Below are 16,050 nucleotides of genomic sequence, written 5' to 3' on the forward strand. Positions count from 1 at the left end.
CTTGTCCCCTCTGTCCGTCACCAATTGTTTCTGCCCATTTAGCAGAGGTCCTATTCCTCCCTGACATTGGACAAGTCTGATACTACATTCAACCAGGTGCATCTCAAACTGGTTTTAGCCATTTTCAAACTGGTTTACATGCACTGAACATCTGTTCTGTTACAGGTTTAAACTAGTTTCTGATCACTTAAACCAGTTTGTGTGTAATGTCTGTCCCAAGCCAGACAATGTGGGGCCCAATCCAGGTTCTGAGCCCAGGATCTGGCCTGCGCAACTCATCCAGCCAGTAGGGCCTAAAAGGTTGAGCACCACTGGTCTATGGTAAATCTTATACATCAAGGTGAAATATGGAAGGTTTCAATTGAGTGCTTTTATGGTAAATACACTACTGAAAGTGATAAGAGTTGAACCAACACTGAATTCCAGTTCAGCCCTCAGGGCTTCAGCTGTAGTGATGTTTATGAAAATCTTACATCAGAAATCAAAATAAATCTCATCTGCTAATGTCCTCCATGTATTACTTCACAAACATCTGGTTTTGTCTCATGTATATAACACAGGTGAAGGAACAACTAGAAAGAAAGAAAGATTAGGATTTCTGAAAACAAGCTCCCTTGAAGAGGACCTGCTACTGTGATGCATTATATATGACAATCCTTCAGTCATTTTTCATTCACAAGGATCCAAGCATTTTACAAGGGAAACAACCACCATTTCCCAGATGGGGAACACAGGCACAGAAGTTAAACTCCTTGCTTAAAGTATACCCAAGAAACCTTGTTTACTTAAAGCAACAAACAGGTCCAAATCAGGGATATTTTAAAGCCAGGGACTGTAAAGCCAGAAGGGACCATAAATCACCTTGTTTGCCTTCTGCATAATACAAGCCACAAAGTTTTAGTCAGTTACTCCTGTATTGACCCCAAACACTTGTGTGAGTAACTCATGCTTTTTGGAAAGATATCCACTCCTGATTTGAAGATTTCAAGAAATGGAGACTTCACCAGGCTTTCCTAGGCAGGCTGTTCCTGTGGTTACTCATGCCCCCTATTAAACTGTTGCCTTATTTCTAAGAGTAAGTCTTCTGGCTTCAGGTGCTAGGCATACTGCTTCTTCAGTCCTCTCGTAAAACTGCTGTGCTTGAACAAATCCAAGTTGCTCCAAACTAACCTGAGACAAGATTGACAGAGGGCTTAAATGGGAAAGTGAGGTGGCCTAGTTAGGATTTCCATTTTTAGTTCTTATTTTAACACTGAACAAGAAAAAAAAAAGATAAGGAGACTTAATTGCATGGCAGGTGATGTGCAAAAGGTTATAAAGAGACAATCTTTGGACTTCTGAACAGTAATTGCTCTGCCATACTTTTAACATATAAAGATGAAAAAAAAGCAAATGCATCATGCACATGCTTAGCTAGATTGCTTTGGATTTACCATACTTTACTGCAGCATTCAAGATCACAGTCAAAATTTTCTTCAAACTGTTTCTTTTAGAAAGTAATTTTAAAAAGTCAGTTGAAAGTTCTTCAGTGCCAGACTTCTAAAAATGTTGCTTTCTTAAAATATGAAATGCATTTATATAATATCCCTAGAGCAATATTAACTCTGATTTTAGATACTCTTAGTGTCATAATTAGTTGCCAGCTACTGACTTTTGATGCAACTATTCTCAGATTAAAAAAAGAATGACTAATTGGAGGCTGTTGTGATCAATTACATGCAGCAATAATACTCCAGTTTTCTGAACATATAATGGATGATGTTGGCTGGCTCACTGGAATACAAAATACGAGTTACATTACATGCCCATTTATTTGGAATATAGAATACGAGTCACATACATGCCCATTTATCAGTATTAATAATCACAAGGGAGGATCCAGAAGGATTTTCTAAATTTTAGTAACCATTTGTCATCCATTCCAACCTTTACTGTTCCCTCTGCTCAGCATGGTCTCCAGGAGAGAAGTTACAGTTGGAGAACAAGTCTTTTATTTACAGAGGATGGTGCTCTCTGTTTCCAAGCCCACACAAGGAAAACTCATCCCTAGGAATGTAAGCAGTTCAAGAGTTGAGGCCAGCAGTTCGAAAGCAAAGCAAAGCAAAGACCAGATAATACAAGTGCTGAGTTAAATCCCTGCATTCAAACACGGTTTGGGGAATCCTTTAGCCTCCCCCCTTGCCACATGCTATGCTTTAAGCCACAAGCCTTAGCAGACACTTAAAGTGGAGCAAAGAGGCTCAAGGGCAGCTCAGACAATAAAAGCAAAGACCTGCCTGGAAGAGTGGAAGGAGGAGGCGAAAGAAGCTATAGCTCCTCTGATTCTGGGGGACTGGTGGATGCAGAGAGCCTGGCTACGACCCGGGTCAAGGCCCTGTTTTCAGCCAGCAGCTGCTCATTCATCTCCCTCAGAGTTTGAATCTGTTTGAGTTGATGGAGATTCTGCAAAGAGTAACACGGGATGGACAGAGACAGAACAGACCAAGTATATAAAAGGATGCAGAAATGTGAATTTAATTCACAAGCAATTAAAAAAAACCCAACAGTGATAAATGGAGAGAAGCAGAAATACACACAGAGAAGCTGGACAACACTGAAATATAAGAAGAGACCTCAGGCACCATCCAATCTGTTAGGGGCTGAACCCGCTCCAGCAGCCATATTAATCAGTCTAACAAAGGTCACCTCCCAGCACCGGAGCAATGTTCTCTTGCAGGCTGCATGCCAGTTTACTGTCCTTGCAAGCCACATATGGTATCCCTATCTCCAGCCCTAGAACTTTCCTTATGATTTATTGTGAGAATTAACATCAGTGACTCATTGCCCACAGGGACTCTGGCTTTGAAAGCAGCCCAGGGCAACTAAAAATCCTGGCAACTCTTCCTCTTTACATGACCTCCCAACCAAACTAAAGGTGCGGTGCATAGAAACGAACTTGTAAAGAGTTACTATTGAAAACACAATTTTTTATGGCCTTAAAAACTTAAAAGTCCTTCCCCTTCCACAGCACACAGCTATCTCGACTAACAAAGCAAATTTAAAACCTTTACATAGTTTATGTCACTTTAAACTCTGTATCACTGGTTCACTCTACCCAAGAACCTATCCATACACCTCTGGTATTAAACAGGGTGGGGCAAAAGGGACAACTGCCCCAGCCACAAGAGCAAAAATTCCACGGAAATCAGCAGTGTCCTTGTGTGTGGCAGCTGGCCTGGGCACCTGGCTGCATTCTTATTCTGCTGCCCCATGCCAATAGATTACAGCACTTAACAGTTCTTCCAGCACACCCTCTAGGTTCCTTATCACTGCTGCCCTGAATTATAGCAGCTTCTGCTTACATAACTGGCCATCTCCAGTCGTACTGGTGTGTTCGCTGTGCCAGTCCCAAAAGATAATAACGCAGATGTTCTCAGTCGTGCAAGCTAAATTTGGGCCTCAAGATAAATCTCACTGCTTTAAGCCATCCAATTCCCAGTGAACCAGTCACTTCTGTATTTATACCTGAACACTGCTGCTTTAGAGTACACCCCAAGCAGCAGGTGCACAGAAACAAGGCATCCTCAGCTGACAAAAGAAAACCACTTATGCCTTAAAATGAGATTAAAACAGTTATGGCTGCTACAGAAAAATACAGCACAGTGAAGGACAGCATAGAAAGCAACAGAAAACAGCAAAAGCCAAACCACGCACGTATGTGCATACGCACATACACATGCACACATACATACACCCTGAATGATACTCAGATTATGACTTTTGAAAAAAGAAAGTGTTTTTGCTTTTCCTGCATGAATGAAAACAAGCATACACACAGGGCACCTATACACATGACGGACCTCTGCTCTGATGTGCGCTAATTACTGCCAAGTCTGCTAATTAGCACACTCTAGCAGCCTCCACATCACATGTACTCAGCATCCCTGTGTTTCAGAAAGGTGGCAGGGACACTTTAATTAAAGCTCATCAAGCGCATTTTGCACAAAAGCAGCATGTGCTGGGTTTTTTTGCTAAATTCCAGTGGCAAGAAGTGACTAAGAACCAGAGTCTCTTTTAGAGACTAGCTACTACCACGCTCAAGAAATGCATTACATGAGGTTGGCGCATTTCTCTACCATGAAAGGGCAAGGATTTTGAGCATGGGGTAAGCAGGGAGAGGAACAGCTACAAGAACAGGTCTTGAATTCTAGAATGAAGAATCTCAGCCTCTGGTCAAGGCAGCTTAAAAAGCCTCTATTCTTCCTACAAATTTGAACAACCTAATATCCCTCCCTATGCACATGCATGATGACATGGAGCCATGAATGGGAAGCATCCACTGGAAAGCAAATACAAATGAATTTAAGTAGCATGAGCCACTGAAGGAAGCTCTATCAGTGGGAGCAGCTAGCCTTTTTCCAGAAAGAAGCTGCATTTGCAAACCTCTCAAGTGCTGAAGGATTACACCTGCATAAAATGAAGACAAGGAGGGAGCCCTGCATGCAGATAGTTTTACTGGCAGAGGGCTGCCCCTTTGCGTTAAATATGAAGATAACTGTAGCAAATTGCACTTTGGATCCCCATGCCTTAATTCAATGCTAAATACAATGAAACTGCTAAATAAATTCCTTTGGTGCAAGTAAGGGAACAAAGACATTTAATTCTAAATCTTGCAAGACAACCCTAAACAGTGCTGGTGAACAGATAAATGACAATGGCTTCAAGCTTGCTGGTTAACACTGGTTGCCAGGTTAGGTCTGAGTGTTTCTGCATTAGCTGAATATCAGCCATTATTCATACAGGGATGGCATTCTTATGACAGCACAAAAGCAGCATGTGCTGGGGGTGGGGGGGTTCCACCCTAAGTTCCAGTGGCAAAATATGACTAAGAACCAGAGCCTCTTTTAGAGGTTAGCCACTACTACCAAGTCCAAGAAATACATTACAAGAGATCAGCACATTGCTCTACCAAGAAGGAAAGGGCAAGGATGCTGAGCAAGGGGTAAGCAAGGAGGGGAACAGCTGAAAAATGAAGAATGTCTTGCATTCAAAAGCTTGTATAACTATTCCAACTACATAGTTGGTCCAATACAATAAATATATCACCTTAAGAAATTCCTGCCTTCAAGCTTCACGTATTTATTACAACCTGCAAAGCAGCTACTGCTGCTTAACCTTCTTTAATATCCACCAGCACACTTAATTGCATGCATCCGTGAACTTTAGATACCAGGGGCCAAATCTGAGTAATTTATGCTGCCCATGTAATTTCTGCATTTGGTGCAAGGAGAAAATTAGTGGGATTTGCAAAGGATTTAGCAGACAGCTAGTATGTGAACAAGCATAGCTTATGCATGAATATCAGAAGTTGAACAATGGCCTTTAAATGCATGCTACAGAATTGGAAAGAAACCATGCTGAAATCCCAAGGAGGTAATATCCCATCTTAGGAAGCATGTCATAGTCAGTCCCTCATCCATTCAAGCTAAGATGGCACTTTATTATGGGCATTCACACTCATTTGCTGGTTGTAGCAAAACCCTGTCACAAATTATCTAAACTGACAAGTTTTGGTTCATGGACATTAGGGCTGTGCGAAGCTTTGGTCCCCGACTCGATTCGGCAGAGATTTGGTAGCCGAATCGACCAATCTAAATCGAATCAGAGAACCTTTAATCTCTCTGAATCGAATCAAAACGCTCCAAATCAATTCAGAGAGATTCAGATATAGAGACAGCTTGAAAGGTTTTTTCTATATACCCCTAGGCAGCAGTGCTGCAAGGCACCTCGTGAGTGCTGCAATGCTGGGGCACATGGAGTGTCCCATAGACGCACAGGGGGCTCCCCAGCACGCTCGGCAGCAGACCCAGAACTGGACCAGAAGTACTTCTGGTCTGCTTCCAGGTCTGCCAGGGGCCCCCCTGGCTCGGTGACTGGTGCCTCCTGGGTCTGGAGGGGATCACCCAAGGTCCCCCTGCAGCTGATAGCCAAGCTGGGAAAGTGCGGAGGGGGATTCCCCAGTGCACTCCCTGGCAGACCCGGAAGTGGACTGGAAGTACTTCTGGTCCACTTCCGGGTTCACCGCTGAGCATATGGAGGGCCTCCCTCCCCACCCCCGTGGGATGCTCCATCTGCCCCAGCATCACAGCAGGCATGGCTCACGAGCACTCTCTCAAGGTATGTACAAAAACTTTTAAAGCTGTGTCTGTGTCCGAATCAGCATCGTATCTTCTGATTTGGATTCAGCCGAATCGAATCGGGGACAGTGATCCGAATCAATGAATTGAATACTGTCCCTGATTTCGGCCAAATCCGAATCGAATAGGGCCCGCTTTGCACACCCTTAATGGACGTGCTTGCATACTGCTAGGATGCTAAGAGAACAGCAGTGTCCTTGTCCCTTGTACAATCTTAGTTTAAGGTACTGCAACACTGTCATCACACAACAGTGAGATCCTGCTGATGACAAGAAGAGAACATAAATGAAACGGAAAGGCACAGACAAGAAAGAGAGAAACTTGCATTTGCTTTAGTGTCAATGTTCCAGTTCCAATACAAATACAGAACCAAGGCCTCAGGCAGGCTGCAGCCAACTAGGATGGACTACAGGGAGATGTGTGCACATTCAGAGCTGACAGCTTTCCAAATCACCATGCTCAAAAAAACCAAACCATAAATAAAAAAAATTAAAAGCCTGGTAATAACTAGAAACCCAGGCCTGCACCAAATGCCAGATCCTAGGTAAGACTCTCGCAATTACTTATTGCAGTGGTTCTCCAACTTTTTGGACTCAAGGCACCCCTCCATAACTTTTGTGATGCGAGTGGCACTCAATTTCAAAAACCAATTTATATATTAAAGTGCTTACCTCCTTACACGGGGTATAAGCAGTAGGGGTGGGAGGAAATCCAGGCAGGGACAAGCATGAGTTTGGTTTATCAGCTTAATTTATCTGCTTATGTCCTCATACCTGGCAGCACCCCAGTTTTGTGAATCCTTGACTTATTGTCTGCATAAAACATGGCTTCAGGACAGCACATATCTCCACCCAGCTGCTCCTTCCCTGAATATGCAGTACCTGGTGCCTACACTAGTGGGAAAAATATATTGCTCTGCAGTTCAAGAGGGGCCATGGGATACACATCTGCATCAGATGTGGATGCTCACTTCTGCTGCAGATTATGGACAGCTTCAAATGAATGTAATGGAAATTATGCTATCTTGTGTAAAAAGAGATTGGGATAACCAAAGGAATTTTGTACTAAATTCAGTTCTACAAACGTAAATTTTCTTTGTTTACTAAGCAGGTTCCTGGACCCTCAACAAGCTCAGCTCAGTCTTATACTCTGCCACTGCAGCAAGAGGAAGTATATATGTATAATTCTTTGCATACTTTTTTTTCTTTTTAATATCCCCCCCCCCCACTTTTTATTTTTATTTTTTTGGCAGGTGATGGGGGACACATGTCATTCGCACCAGGTTAATCCTATGAAACAGAGGAGGAAGATCCAATGATCTTAAGCAAAGAATGGGAAAGAAAAAAAAGCTTTCCAGCATAAATACCAGGCAGTTTGTCTAACTGCCATCTCAGCCCTTACAGACCTAGGGAGTTTGTTGCAAGGGGGTGAAATCTTTTCAAGTCACTGTGCTTGGGTATGGTCTCCTATCTGATGCAAGAGCAGGAGGGAGGACTAGAAACTGCTTATTCTTTACGATTTTGTACAGTCTGAGTTCAGTAGGCTAAAATGGTGGGAGTGCATAGGACTAGCAAAGAAATGGAATTACAGGAGTTGGCAGCAGTAAGACACAGACACATAGGTCTTAACAACATACTTTTTGTATCACAAACATAATTTCCAAGGTCAGTAAGCACTGATTCTCTCTCTTTAAGGCAAAATATTACATTGATATCAAATAGCCTTTCTAAGTCTCAAGTGCTTGCAAACATTGCCTTATTTAAAAATGTCTAGCTCAGCATTTTAAACCTTCTTTTAATAAGTGGCTGACAGCAAAGAAATATGCTACAGCTCATCTAAGTGCTGACAGCATTCTTAAGAAGTTTCCTTATGAATAACAAGTTGAAGCACAATGGCACCACAGTAAAGATCCTTTCAGAGTCAGCATTTATGTGTTCTGTTAACACAAGGTCATCAACTAATTTCCCAGGGAGGAGCAGAAGTGAAGCTTGGAATGGTTAAAGCAGTTGTTGTAAAGCCTAAATGTCAACAGCAGATGCGCTAAAGCACACAAAACTGGCAGGGCCAAAACAGGGTGTGAATTTTCCTGTTTATGGGTTTAGTTGGCCTAATACACTCCAAGTTGCTAAAGAACGGTTTTTTCCTAAAGAAAAAAAATGAATGCATTTGTAATGCCAACACTGTTGCTGTAAAATTACAGGAAAGCAGTTAATCAAATATAACAAAACAATAAACACAAATGGTTTCTTTAGTAGTGAAATCTTCATTATTATGCTGAATATGTACAGCATTTTTAATAAGCACATCCAATCTTTTCCCCTCTGTTCTCATTCCAGTTCATAAGTATGGATGTTTTATTTTTCATCAGACTAATATTTGAAGATCTTTTAGATCGAGGGTTCCCAAAGTTGAGCTACTTCAAAAGGGACAGTCCTGGGTAATGGGCCACATCCAAGGGGCTTGTGGCTCACACTATGATAACCCCTCTTTCAGAGTGAATGAAGTCCATCCAGAACAGATGTTTTATCTGGAATGAAAACTTAAACTGAGGATTCTGCATTTGACCTATTCTGTTTTAGTGCTCCTCATTGGGGTGTTTGACTTTCTGCCAACATGCAGATGTGACAGTGTTCTAATGTGGCATCTTTGGGACACTTATCTTCCTTGTCGCCAGCACCATAACTCCCAACCCCTACCTTCAGAGGGTAAAGGAAAAAGGCATGTTATTTTTAGCCTAAGCAGTTGTAAAACACTTCAAAGACTAATTATGCTCAGTAAAGCTGTGAAGCTTAATTTCAACAGACTCACAAAATTGGAATCCTAAACAGGAAAGCAGGAAATAGTTTTCATCATTGCTGTGCTAGGTTATAAGGTCAGCAGCTCTCGGCCCCAAAATAGAGAATCCCCTTTTCCGTTTAAAGTGATAAAGCTAAGTCCCACTTGGATGACATTCGCTAGGAAAGAACGCATGTGGGGAGGGAACAAAGAGGTGCATTTTGCAAACATGAGCATTAGTGTTTGCATAACATGAGGTAGCAGGGCAAAAATCAGTTTGAAGTGTTAGGTTACCAAAGGCAGCACAACATGCTGCATCCCCAGCTGACTCAGCAGTGGTACCTGACAGATCAGCACTCACAGCCTTCTGAGCCATGACAATGTGGGGATAACTGTCCTTCATAGTTATTGACTGAAAACAGAAGTAGCAGAACAAATGAGTGGGTAGAGGAGGAAACCTCCACCTCTGACAGGCCACATGCTGCTGAGCATCCTTGTAGCTTCCAAGTGGGATGAGAGAGAACAAAATTCTCTTGCTGCTGCAATTCTATTCTAGGAAGACTCATTGAAACAGCTTTCTAGTAACTTGCTTTAGGAAGAAAGGGCAGAAGTGTTGTTATCGTAAATTCTCTCCCCCTTCTCCCCTCCCAGCTGCTGATTCTGGCTTGGCAAAAAAAAAACCACACACACCTCCCTGAGAAAGTCCTTTGACTTTCTGTACCAAAGGGGAAAATATCAAGGGCCTAACTTTAGCCAGCATTACTGCATCAGAGAACACAGGATCAACACACAAAAGCTCACCTCTGATACCGCAAGAGGTTTCAGAAGTACTTGGGGTTAGCCTTTAATGTTATGGGATCAAAACAGCAGAATGCCAATAGGTAAAAGAATCAACTGAGCAATAATTTAGCAGTTGTATTAATGTCCCATGTTCTGAGAACATGGGCATTAACACAACACGATAGCTTAAAGGGACACACATAGGTGGTCATGTATGCATCTCCTCCAATGCAATATACTGCATTAGTATGCCTTTATTGCATGACATCTCTTATATTCATTAGCAAAAAGCACAAAACGGAGTAACAAAGGGAGCAAATTCTTCCATACCTTCACCTCCTCCTCCATTTCAGAGAGTCTCCGCTCAAGGGCTCGCTTCTCCTGTTTAGAAACCATTAAAAAACACCAATGATCATGCAAAAGGTTAAAGAAAAAAAACATTTTTTTCTCTGAAGGAAAATAATACTTTATATTTCTACAGACACACTCATAGGAAAGCATTCAAATACGTTTTATAAATTGCATAAATGCAAGAATTTCTTCAGGTAAAAAAAGTCCAACCATCACTGGGATAGAACATGTCAGCTGTTAAACTGACACGCAGTATGTAAAATTGAAGTCATGGGGGGACTTCAGGGAGCCAGAAGACTACACTTCTTGAATTAACATGCACCATAGGACGATCACAAATTGTTACGGCTTCTTTCTGAAGAGCTGACTTGAATTTTCTCACAGGGGACTGGAATCATTGGTTCAACACCCACCACTACTTGCTGTATTCTACATATTTACTAAAGAAATCTTAACCTATTATTAACTAAGCTTAGATTGCATGTCAGAGAGAAAAAAGAAATCATAACCTCCTAACTATACAAATAATAGGAAATGGGACATGCTGGTTAAGGATGCGGTGAAATCTCCATCAGAGGTTTGAGAGAAGAGATCTGGGATAGCAAAGGACTGTTCATCTAGCATCCATGAGGGTATAGGGAAGAGGCAGTGGGTTGGATGACCCTTGAGGTTCTTTCTAAACCCATGATTCATGGCTCACCCTCCTCACAGGACAGATCTGATGGGACAAGCTGCAGGTCAAGGAGAAATCAAATTTTGTTACTGACCAAACTTGTGTGCCTAAATGAGATCTACTTTGAAAAAGAGGTGAGATACTCTGGCATGTTTTTTTAATGCAAGTAATTCAAGTTTTTTACTCCTGGAATTGGATTTAAACACACAATTCTCACAAGCAGCAGAAGCTCACAAAATCTAATTTATGAAACAGTTTAAACAAAATGTTTAAAGGTTATAATTTAGGCAAGAGTTGCAATTCAAGTCTGATCTGCTACAATGAATTTGACTGCTCAGAAAGAGGAAGAGCTTACAGGTACATATTTCAAGGTATAATAAGGCAATACCAACTTGACTGGAAAGAATTTTTTGCTGAGATGTTTTTTTTTTGTTAATGAAAACTAGGAGGGCATGGAAACAATTGCACAATGAGCCAATTACCCTTCAGCACCACAAAGAGATTTGTGGCTCTGTAGCATCTTGTGACAAGGTAAAAAAAAAACTGCACTATGTTTTTACATAGTTTGGGAAGCCAAAAAGATCAAAACTCAAATATTACTACAAATTCAACTTCCTGGAGCAGTTGTGAAATATTTAATTAAATACTTTCTTTCCAGAAAATAATAGACTACATCCTCAGAGGCTTAAGAATCAGAGAATAGGATTGAGAAAGAAGTAGATACATACCCTTTTCTCCATCTCCATCATACTCGATCGGTCAGAGGTTTTTTCCTGTTTCTGCTATTTAAAGTTAAAAATAGAAACTTATTAAAATAGAGCAGCATGCATAGGAGAAAGCAAGAGGGGAACATGGAGAGTCTCCATACCCACTTGCCTGGAAAGAAAGATGTCTTGACACAACAGTTTGTCACAAGCCCTACCCCTGGGGGGGCACATGGGGTGCCATAAACATTTTCTTGTGTTTTGTTGTACTGATATGGCAGGTGTGGTCTTGTTGGGAAGCCCGCATTATGCTGTATCCATTTACACTGCTTTTATCACTGTATAGATGTTATACTGTCTATGCATATCTTTATGATTTGGGACATGGTTTAGCCAAGGGACTATGGCATGCATACTTAAGGACAACTGCCACTCCCAGACAGGCAGAAGGAGCTCCCAGATAGGCAGAAGGAGATGTTACTGAGTTGCGCACCCAAGGCATGGTCCTCCAATAACGAAGAAACTAAATCCTCTATAGAAAAGGCATCTGAGAGAAATGGCCCATCAGCCAGAAGAATTCCAGCTGCCTCTAGGAGACCAGACATTTCTGGAGGATTCTGGTGATTCATGAGCAATCGCAATAAGACTGATGGATGGGGGAAGGGGCTTACTTGGAGGGTTTGTTTTTTTTAAGTTATCATAGTCATGGGTCCTTGGATTCTTTCCTCCCGTGCACCCCCCTGAGGTGGAGAAGGGTCCAAAGCCCCAGCAGCCAGAGCTGGCACAATCAGCATGAAGCCTGACTTCTGGCAATACTGGCAGACCTCTCAGGAGAGCTAGAGTGTAGCCAGACAAGAAGTTAGTTGTCTTGCTTTTCTGTCTGTAAATGTATGGTCAATTTTGCTTATATAATTCTTTTGTCCTACATCATAAATCCTATTGTTGCTTTGTCTCCTTAATGGTTGCCTGTGGAAAGAGCAAATCTAATCTCTGGGTAAGTGATATTCTCTCATTCTAGGGAAAGGAGCACCTAAAATTTCTTTCACAACCTGAAGGGGAGGCTACCTAGAGCTGGCAGAGATTCCCTTTCTGCAGCAGATCCAGTATAAGGGCAGCTGAGCTGTGGCTTGCAGAGATAAGGAGTTATCCCAGAGCAACCTCAGTCTGATCCTTGGGACAAGCAGTGGGACAGTGGGGAGAAACTCAGGGCCCTGGGGGTGCTTCACAGACAGGTTTGACATAGCAACTAATATAGACATAACCATACTTTGCCCTTCTACTACATATTGCTACAGAATCCAAACCATATGACAGTGAAGTAGTGTTCCTTTACAGAAAGTACACTGGCTCTTCCCTCAGATTCATGAGCTGATACCCATTGCTCCATCTTTATCTCACCATTCCTGGGGCTTCTTTTCTCCTTACCTGGGTTGCTTTTTCTAATTTTGATTTGATGTCAGCCAGCTCCAACTGAGCTTCCTGCAGTTTTGATTTCAACTTCTGGTTTTCAGACAGGGCACTTTCATAGAGCTGAAGCAGGAAACAAGATACACAAGTCAATGAGACTGCTTTAGAATTACGACATGAGCCTCAGTCTAACAGTCACAGCTTCAGGCCATACGTTTGTGCGTGTATACACACAGACACATATGCGTTGCTTTAAAACCTGCAGGTATCATTATTTAGGGCTGGGGACCAACTCCTGCAAGCAATCCAGTATATTCTGAAGAGGGACAAAGGGGCTCAGTTTCTCTGCTTGTGGCTCCTTAAAGGAAATGATCACATTGAAAAATCCTTCACAAATGTTGCAGTTTTAAAGCCACAGCCAATGGGCAAATGAAAGGGAACAATTTATATCAAGTAACCCACTCACCATAATAAAAGACATAGTTTCAACAGACTATTTCAGTGATCTCACTGAACATACCTAAAAGGTGCAACTATTGAATTAATCCAATATAACCTAACTGAGCATATACACTTTCATTTCAAAAGGGGAGAAAAAGGGCAGAAAGTCAAAGGAGACAGAGGTGAGAGACAGACAGAGACAGAAGGTAGGGGGCAGCGAGAGACTTTTGATACATTTTATTACACAAATATTAAAAACAAATGGTGAAAGTGCAAAGTGTGTGGAACTTCCAAAGGTCCCACATGAAACACTTGCTGGTGACAAAAATACCATGTCACCAGAGGTTGGAACCTCTCCCCCAGGCCTCTCACGGGGTTATACGTGGAGATATCCATCTTCCACCTAGCAGAGGGTACTCCTGAGGGCCGGCATGATGCAAATTGCTTCAAGTTGGTTGCAAGATGAAGAGTCCAAATTCAAATGATAGCATGCGTCTGGGCCAGAAGGTGGAAGAGTTGGAGGGACGGCCTCTGTAAGCAGGTTTCTGAAGCTTTTCAGAGTCACCACCTTGTCCTTGCCCAGCAGGAAGTTGGCCAGGCATATCATGCTCCTCTTGGCTACTTGGTATGGGATAAAGATGATGTACAGTCTCAGATAAGTTCAAGTCCAGTGTGCTAAAGAGGCTGCTGAAGGCAGCAAAGAGTGGCAGCAGGTAGGGGCAGTCCAGGAAGGCACAGAAAAGGACCTCTTCCACCTCCTCCTCCTCACAGAAAGAGCAGGCCACCAATGCTGCCAGGTTTAAGTGGTGAACGTAAGTGTCCATGGCCATGGCCCCAAGCAGCAGCTAGCAGTGAAGTCACCAGTTCTCTTGGCAATGGGCAACTTGTACAGGGTGCCTCAGGCTGGGGAGGCTTGCTTTGGTATTACTGTCGGCCTGATGTACTTTGACTGCCCATGTGTACAGTGTCTTCTCAGACAAGATCTCAAGGCAGATCCCTTCACTGTTCTTGCTGGGCACAGGGAGGGACGGCAGAATGCTCGGTTCACCTGTACACAGCCAGAGAAACAGACAGTGACAGAGTAAGCTGTCACTGAGGAGGGCTTGTCATGTGCTGAGATGGTCTTCTGGGCAACATCGGGGAGGGTTTGTCATGTGGTGAGATGGTCTTCTAGGACAACAAGTCTTCTAGGGCAACACACAGGGAGGGACGGTTTCACTTCAGCCAAGGGGACAGAGTGCAGGCCCAGCTGGGGCTTTGGCCAAGAGCTAGGTAGACCAGGCTGAGTCGAAGAGGTGAGTCAGCTTGACAGTGTGCAACCAGACCAAAGAAGCAATGAGGCTTCTGGGGGAGAGGCTGAGACCATGACAGAGAGGAGAGCCAGAGCCAGAAGAGAATTTTGACTTGTTAAACCTTTATAAGTATTAGAAACAAATTGTGAAAATGTAAAAGGTACGTCGCCCTGCCTGGGGCCAAGCATCAAACACCAGTCAGCAAAAATAAACCAAAAACACCCCTCCAAAAAACAAAAACCCAGATATTGAAACCCTCTCCCCCAGGGCTCTCATTAGGTAACACATGTAGAACCAGCTGTCCATCTTCCACCTTGCAGAGGCCCCCCTTGATGGCCAGTATTATGCAAACTGCTTCACATTTGGTTGCAAGATGAAGAGTCCAAATTCAAAAGGTGACGTGTGCCTAGATCAAGAAGTGCAAGAGTTGGAGGGCATCGAAGCTGGTCCCTGTAAGCAAGTTACTGAAGCTTTTCAGAGTCACCATCTTGCCCTGGCCTAACAGGAAAGGAAGTTGGTCAGGCAGATCATGCTCCTCTTGGATACTTGGTACAGGATAAAGATGTACACAGTCTTAGAGAAGTTCAGGTCTAGCATGCCAAAGAGGATGCTGAGTGCAGCAACAAGCAGCAGCAGGCAGAGGCAATCCAGAAAGACATGGAAAAGAGTGTCCTCCCTCCTTTAGAAAGGGCAGGCCACCAATGCCGCTGGGTCTAAGTGACAGACAAAAGTGCCTATGGTCAGGAGCCCAGGCCACAAGTCTTCTTAGCAATGGGTAGCTTGTACAGGGTGCACCAGACCAGGTGGGCTTTCTCTGCTGTTGCTACACCAGGCACCACCAGAGAGAGAGAAAAATGGCCCTCCCATTCAATTCCTAAATCCACTGAGGTTTTCTGTTTCAGAGAGACATGGCAACTGCATTTAAGCAAACAGTGCTGGAATACCATGAGTCCTGAATATTGACTGGCTCTTTAGGACATTCCCATTAATAACCTGGATGGATTTCTCTTATGGAGCTGCATATTTATAAAACTAAGATGAAGTACCTCTCAGTAGTAAACCCGTAGGGAAATTAAGATAATTCTATCCATTTACCTTTCATATAGTTTTGCTGCTTTTGTATGTATGTGTGCAATCTGGGAGCATATTAAGATTCATTTTATCCTTTAATTTTTTCAAGGATAAAATCAAACATGGGAAAAATGTAAAATGAAGAGGGCACTGCGACTCACAAGGACATCTTTTCTTATATAGTGCTATTCTTCATCTACATTTTCCATGTCTGCTCTTCCCCATAAAAATAGTTAAGTTTCATCCTCATGCAAATTCAAAACAGATGATGTACATCATGAAAATCAACTGGTTACAGACACTAGGCAAATATTATCACGTGATAATGCCAAGCAAACCTTGCCCAAAAGGCAATAGCTGCATGTTAAACAGCAGTGTCT

The 16,050-nt window shown here is 42.7% G+C and overlaps 1 protein-coding gene across 6 annotated transcripts in view; it reads right to left on the reverse strand.

The window, feature by feature from the left end:
- Nucleotides 1–16,050, reverse strand: part of PPP1R12B (protein phosphatase 1 regulatory subunit 12B) — a 183,869-nt gene that overhangs the window by 12,080 nt on the left and 155,739 nt on the right. For 5 of the 6 annotated variants that reach the window (XM_019546390.1, XM_019546389.1, XM_019546391.1 and 2 more), the window contains 3 exons: nt 12,885–12,989; nt 11,484–11,537; nt 10,062–10,112 (listed from right to left, as the gene is read on the reverse strand). In XM_019546390.1, the coding sequence (XP_019401935.1) occupies nt 10,062–10,112; nt 11,484–11,537; nt 12,885–12,989 (210 nt within the window). Of the gene's footprint in view, nt 1–1,413; nt 2,443–10,061; nt 10,113–11,483; nt 11,538–12,884; nt 12,990–16,050 lie in introns of those variants that run through there. The other variant, XM_019546395.1, reaches the window with a different exon arrangement.

This window comes from Crocodylus porosus, unplaced genomic scaffold (genome assembly GCF_001723895.1).
Source record: "Crocodylus porosus isolate Cpor-Errol unplaced genomic scaffold, CroPor_comp1, whole genome shotgun sequence".
Classification (NCBI taxonomy): Eukaryota; Metazoa; Chordata; order Crocodylia; family Crocodylidae; genus Crocodylus; species Crocodylus porosus.